The sequence below is a fragment of the Astyanax mexicanus genome, chromosome 2, assembly GCF_023375975.1.
Source record: "Astyanax mexicanus isolate ESR-SI-001 chromosome 2, AstMex3_surface, whole genome shotgun sequence".
NCBI lineage: Eukaryota > Metazoa > Chordata > Actinopteri > Characiformes > Acestrorhamphidae > Astyanax > Astyanax mexicanus.
The window spans coordinates 34,589,579-34,597,160 of NC_064409.1; the positions used below are offsets into that span (position 1 = coordinate 34,589,579).

Consider the following 7,582-nt stretch of genomic DNA (forward strand, 5'->3'; position numbering starts at 1 on the left):
AAGTAGCTATTTCCACTGCTCACCTATTCCTCCTCCAACCACGCCCTCTGAAATGTCCAGGTGAGATTGGCTGCCATCTGTGATAATAAATAATACTGTAACTTTACAGACTGGAGTCAGACGCACACAGTTAAAAAGTGATGTGGCTTTAATATGAGGGACAAAAACAGAGAGAGTAGTCGTTACACAGGCGAGGGTCAGAACCAGAGAAACACTAAACCAATAACATCAGAGCATCAAAAGAGTAACCCTGAGCAAAAATATAGAGTCGGAAAACCCGAAGAGAACAGTGTAAACAAAGCAGAAATGGCGAGAAAAACGTAGCCAAAAATGAGAACAAACGGATCGTACATGGAAATACAAACAGAGAAAGAACGCTCGGTATGTCGCTGGGTAACAGTGGCAATACTTTGCAGAAAACATAGGAAATAGACTGGCTTATATTCCCAAAGTTAATCACACTCAGCTGAATTCCGGTGATGATGAGAGAGAGAGAGAGAGAGAAAGTGTGCTGATTGGTAGAGTGTGGACACGTGTTAGAGACAAATGCATGCATTCTGGGCGTGACAAATACACTAAAAATATAAGCAGCGTGCGGTGCCTGAAGACTTTTTTGAGGTATTGCCGAGTCTAAAAATTGACCTGATAAATTGGCTGTCATATCAGTTGATCACTATTTGGTTGTAATGATGGTGTTGTTATGGTTTGTTGGGATGTAAGCAGTCTGATCTTAATGTAATGTTTTATGTTTTCGCTTTCTTCTAACTACACTCATTGTCCATTTTCTCAGCTCCACTGAGCATATAGGAGCCCTTTATAGTTCTATAATTACAGACTGTCGTCCTTCTGTTTCTCTGCATACTTTATTATCCTTTATTATCCTCATTTCACCCTGTTCTGCAGTGGTAAGGACCCTAAAGTCCTGCCAAATAGCAGCTATTATTTGGTTGGTGGCTCATTTTCTGCTGCTGGAATTTTTACACCCACTTACTGTTACTTTCACTCCAAATAATTTTTGGAGCTGATACTATGGAGTGTGAGCGAATGTAAAAAAAAAAAAAAATGGATGAGGGCATACATTCAAACTAAACTCTGTATATATTATCTGTAAACTTTTTGTTGGGTCATTGTGCCAGTGGACCGTTAACAAAGTTAACAGAGGCTTATTAATTAATTTTTCTCGTTTCTTTCAACCCTTCCCTCACAGCTCAACATTTGGCGCTACGGAGACTTCCGTGCCGATGACGCAGATGAGTTTGGCTACAGGCGCTGAGTCCCTGCCATTCCAAAGACCTTGTGGAAGATAAGATGCATCCGCAGAGAGAAAGAGGAAAAAGAATCTAAACATCACAAGCAAGCGTTTATATGCTCTCTTATTTTTTGGTAATATCGCAACATTCATCTCTCTCGGTCTTCTTTGACACTCTGTGCATTTCCCCTCTTCTCCCCAAGGTTTTTTCCCCCATTTTTTTTTTTCTTTCCTTTTTTTTCTTTTTAAAAAGAGAGCAGGGCTACAGGTGAATTCACTTGTAGATACTTAAAATAGGACCAACGTACCGTGACATTTTAGCCAATCATCATTTCCATTTTCATTTTAGCCAAACAAACTGTTTAACCAAACACACCAAACAGCCAAACTCTTTGTAGTTCTGCTCCAGCCTGAGCTCCACTTCAGAGGGCGGAGCTTTCAGAAGGGTGGGGTCTGCACAGAGGACTCATGAACTCGACAGCTTCCTGAGAAAACGCTTCCTTAATCATGAGAAAAGTTCTATATTTAAATGTATATGGATATTATTTTGATGCTAGATAAGTGCACTCAAAGTGAAACTAACGAGTGTGTTTTTTAAATGTATGAGTGTTTGACCTTTCTGGACTTTTGTGTAAGGAGTGTGTTTTTTCTCGCTCTCTCTCTCTTTGTGGCACAAAGAAAAGCTGCCAACGCCTTGACAAGCATTCATTCTACTCCTCTGGGATGTTTACATATAACGGTCATTTCTTTGTCTTCTCCTCTCTGTCTCGCTCTCCTGCCATAGCAGAAACAACAGTGTTTGAATTATTTTCCTTCCAAGGTAGACCCTGTCATTGTATTTAAATCTGCTGAATAAAAATGAGCAAAGTCTTCGTTTTTGTGTCTCACTGCTGATTTAATGAGTGAAAGGGAATGGAATTAATAGCCAGTACCTAATTGATGTTACCTTACTTGATTCACTTATTGTGTAGAACAACCCATCCATACAAAAACTATGTTCAAATACAGTATCCAACAAATATTCTTTTATATATTTTTATGGGACAAAACTAGAAAAACTACACATTAAACTGGGATATAACTTAAGAGTAGTCAGTGTACAACTTGTAGCAGTATAGATTATTGTCTTCTGAAAACAACTAAATAATGTCTAAATTAGCTTGAAACATAAATGAGTACACTTTACAGTAAACATTGTCCAAATTGTTCCAAATTTTGCCACTGTTCTCCCTGATGTTAAGTGCCTCATTGAAGTTACAGTGGTCCAGGTGTGAATGAGGAGCATGTGGTAAAATTTGGTGTTTTGGGTACTTATTTTAATTTTTATATTTTTTAACTGACCACTGGATACTCAAACATGGCACTCCATGGCAAAGAACTCTCTGATAATGTGAGAAATATAATTGTTGCTCTCCACAAAGATTACCTATGCTATAAGAAGATTGCTAACCGAACTACATTATTGTGGCCAAGGTCATGCACCTTTTATTTGATTAAAACATTATATGGAATCATCGTAAAATAAACACTCTTGTAATAGCAAAGTAAAACATTTCCACAGAAGTAATTTCAGAAAAATAAAAATATGTAATATAGAATTTGTAACCGCATAAATATTCACCCGCTAATTAACCAAAGCTTAAGTTAGTGATAGAGGGGGCACAGAGTGGTTCAGCGGGCTGGGCGATGCCACTATGTTTGGGAAATTGCTGGAGATTGCGAATACTGGTCATACAGCTTGCCACAACAATTGGCCTTGCTTTCTCTGGGTGGGTAGATGGCGCTCTTTCCCCTCATCACTTTTAGGGTGATGTCCGCAGCACAGGGCGTCTGTGAGCTGATGTATCAGAACAGAGTTGCTGCGCTTTCCTCCAAGCGTGCTGTGATGCTCATCACCCTCTTTTTGTTGTGGCGTAAGTGATGAGGGACACACAGCTGACTAGCAGCTAAATTAAATATATTCAAATATATAAAAGCGATACAAGTTAGTTAAGTGACTGTAGCATAAAGACAGCTGTCTGGATAATAAATGAAGGCAAAAGACAGTAGAACTCTCTAAGAAATGCACAGCTCTAAAAAAGTATATATATTATTGAAGAGTGTCAAGAGAAAGTCAGTTTTTATTTTCCCCCTAGCAAGACTGTAAGCTGTAAAAATATACAGTGAATGCTACACAGAAATGGTTTCAAGATGACGAGGTAAACGTTCTGGAGTGGCAGACCTCAATTCAACAGTGAATGTGTGACTGAATTTAAAATGCACTGTTTGCGTATGGTCTGAGTAAAATTGCAGTAGGGTAATTGCAGAAGTGCAGGCCTGAGAATAAATACTAGTATATTCTAACGCTTTAAACCTTTCAGAAAGCAAGATAAAGGACCTAAATGTTGTAGAAACTCTGTCGATGACCCTCAGACTTAAAAGCCTTTTGCGAAGGGTTTTTTTTGTTGTTTTTTTTTACATTTGCAAAGAAGAGTGAGTAGACTTGCCTGTTAAAGAAAGCATTAGAAATATGTAATATCTGATATAGGAAGTTACTAAGTACTAATATAATTTGTCCAAACTCTTGCCTTGGGCTGATTTATTTATATTTTAATAAATATTAGATTTTTTTTAACTGTAAAGCCAATAAAAGGAAATATTTGCAATCTAGTGTAAAATATAGAAGTCATTTTAATGTGTAATAAATATTTGCCACTGGTATCATCCAATAATCGCCTAGTTTTAGATATGCTTTGCCGTTTGATAAACAAGTTAAGTGGCAAACCCAATGTAGCAGACAGCAAAATAATGAATTAACTAAATGACTTAATAAAATGAAGTACAGAATATGTATATAGCTGTTGGATTAAATGTACAGGTGTAGTGCTGAGGACTTTCACATAGCCAAGAAATTCTGGAATATGTAGTTACATGCACAGATATCCATTTGGAATGGTGATCCCTGATTCCTCTCACTCTAACTTTATGAGGAACACCAACTTTACACAGTGACCTGTAAATGTTTCAAACACATTGAAACAAACTTTTTACAATATAGGTTTTAATATAATATTGGATTTTAAAAACAATACTTTTTATGAAACATCATGCATATTAAACACGATAAACATACTCATAACACATTATAAACATGGCTATAAATATTTATAAAGGTGAATTAGATATTATAGCTATGATTATTATATATTAATTTTAATTGGCATTATGATGCATCATTAGCTGTTTTTACAAGATGTAATATGTTAATACAAAGAACTTTAACAAAGCTGCCCTAACATCGCATGCTACAATGACAGTACTGTTAACCACTATGTTAAATATTATAATAGCTTATAGTAGTTTATAGTGTATTATAATGTCTTATTGTATACTCCAAGTAAGTCACAGATGTCCATCATGGGAACATACAGTTTTATTAGTGACAGAAATATGATATTTAACCCAGATGTGTAACATATTACAGGCACAGCTTATGATGCATTGTAATCACAGTTTGTAATGCATCATAAACATTACTATAATGTGTTTTACATTGAAATAAATATGTGGGCTATTCCACTAAACTTTTTTTTTTTCAACTCTAATGTGTTACAGTAACAGGAATGAGTGAAACCTAGGGACACAAGTTATTTCTAAGCTAAAAATATATATTTTTAAAGCATAGATGGGACTTGGAGTCGCACAACAATGCAAAAAATAAATACATTTCTGAAGGATTTTAATAAAAATATATTTCATGGTAAAGTTTATAGTTGGAAAGTGGGGACAGGAAACAAATGCAATTTTTTCAGTGTAGTAACTTTTATATATATTTTAATTACATATCTTACATATCTTGAAATTAGGTCAGGTAAGTACAAGACACTATGCTTCATAATAAAATTTATTTTAAAGTTATTTTATATGCACATTTATACATGGGGACAATATCCAGGGGACAGAAATTGCACCAATTTGAAATGAAATGGCCCACATATAATCTTGTTTTAATGCAATGCTTTATGAACGCATTATAATATGATATGGTACATTTATAGAGTTTAATAGACATGACATTCATAGAACGTGTGATCAATATTTTTTACTTGATGCCTCATCAACATCAAAAGTTTTTAATGTTATTGGATTACACCATGCTGGCTTAACATTTTCACACCATACAGCTGTGCTTCTTCACTAGGTTATAAATATAATCACTAGCATGGAACCTCTGCTACAGTGTACTCAAGGTGATGATTGCAATAGTGCTGTAAATTGTGTAAATTAGAGCTGATTAATAGTGCTTCAAGCACATGAGCGCACGTGCTGGTGAGCCTTTAAAGAGCCGATGAGTTTCTGCCACTAATTCTGTCAGACACGGTGTGACTAGATCAAACGGAGCGGAGAAGGGTAGGTGTCTGCACTTGTGTGTGTTTGTGTGTGTGTGTGTGAGAGAGAGAGAGAGAGAGAGAGAGAGAGAGAGAGAGAGAGAGCCCTGGTGCCGGTTGGCGTGTGAGAAACTGAAGCGAGAGAATACAGGGATCTATATTTCATGAGGACGGAGCATGTTTCCCCTTTAAGGCGTTTGGAGGCAAAATGAAACACACTCAATAATTCAGACCCCAAAATATGTTTCAAATCACATTTGGGTTTTAGGTTAATGAAAGGCGATACACTCCAGTAATTGATTACAGCTCAAGCTTCAGCAAACACAAGCCGCAGCAGCAGCAGCATCCCAGTTCGAACAATAGCTCATGCGCGGTCACTCGCTCTGCATTGAGTCTCTGAATTCTACTCCAGGACTGTGCTGTTTCTGAGACTGGAGCTGAGGGCACGGGCTAAAGACCGGTTTCTATTCTAATTCACTTTTTCTCTCGAGTGGAGCTCTTGTGCTGGTGGCGGCAGGATGAAAGGCTTGACTGACAGCAGGAAATTCCGTCCGGTCATGCCTCGGGTTCCTTGCAAAGAATTTTATTAGGGCGTTTGATTCCGCTGAAAGGGCTGACCACAGGATTGAAGCGCCTTCCGCTTACCCGAACTGCAGGGCCGGGTCAGGTTCTGTCATGCAACACATGCAACTGGTTCTATCAGAAATAGAATAAAAAATAAAAAATTGCCTTATCTCCAGCAGAGTCAAATTCTTCTACTTCTAATTCTTAGTTGAGGGCTGCTTAAAATTTAGGGGACAAATATTAACCCTTGTGTGGTGTTCGGGTCTGTGGGAGGACCCGTTTTCATTTTTCAACAAATGATACAAAAAATATATTTTTTCTTACTCAAACTCATTGGCATTGGCTCATTTTTTGTGAAAAACATATATCAAAACACATTTTCGCTAAACACACACTGTACACCCCCCCCCTACACATTTATATTACATACAGTATGTTTGGCCAAGGGCTAATAAACATTGCTTCATTTGTAAATTTGAAACTAAACAAATTTTCTACTCATATCTTGAGTTTAATTCATTTTCTTTTACATTTTATTAAAAAAGAGTAGCACTTTTTGAAAGAAATGTAACATAAGAAAGGTAAAGGGCAAATATTAACTATGTAAGCTGTTTATATTGCTTGCAATTTAGGTGAAGCGAGCATGTGTAAAGCATTTTAATGTAAAATTGCTTAATTTTGCTGAACAAAGTGTGTTTTAGGCACCTGTGGGAATTTCAGTAAAGAAAAAGCTTCTTCTAATCTGTGAAGTAAGTGTTTTTTAGATTAGTAAAACACTAACATTGCTATAAATACAAAGAGCAATTTTACAAACAGCATCCTGTTTTCCTTAAAACCACTTTTAATCTCTCCTCATCTGAGTTTAATAGTGTTATTTCTAGTTCTTATCATATTAATTAATTAACTCTTGGTTTGGTAAATTGGTGAATGTGGTAAATCAGGTGAGCTTCTGACGGAACTGAACATACAGATATACACATGCTGGCTGAGGAGCATCCAGGAGAAATCTGGAACTACACTTTGCTCTTCAGCTTGGCTTACAGGATATAACATACTTAAATACGTTAAAAACGAGAAATCTGTTACGTTTTACTGTATGTATGTTTATCTGCATCTGTTCAAATCATATAAAAACACTCATATTGCTGAGATAAATGGATTAGTGTCATTTGCTTTGGTGCCTAAAACTTTTGCACAGTACTGTATATAGGTGAGCCGGGTGTGGCAGGGTTGCTGTCATAACGTCAGGAAAAGTACTTCTTGTTCAGTTTAAAACAAGCAAAAAACATGAACTATAATTCTCTTAATTAATCATGGGTGTGTTTTGGGTGTAACGTAAAATAAACCAATCAGCGTGTCACTTGCCATTCCCTTTAAGAGCCAGGTGCACTTTGACTTGGCA

The 7,582-nt window shown here is 36.6% G+C and overlaps 1 protein-coding gene across 1 annotated transcript in view; it reads left to right on the forward strand.

The window, feature by feature from the left end:
* Positions 1–2,121, forward strand: part of snd1 (staphylococcal nuclease and tudor domain containing 1) — a 276,271-nt gene extending 274,150 nt beyond the window's left edge. The window contains exon 24 of the mRNA XM_022671391.2: positions 1,208–2,121. Coding sequence (XP_022527112.1) covers positions 1,208–1,273 — 66 coding nt within the window. The 3' untranslated portion in view covers positions 1,274–2,121. The remainder of the gene's footprint in view (positions 1–1,207) is intronic.
* The last annotated feature ends 5,461 nt before the right edge of the window (positions 2,122–7,582 follow it).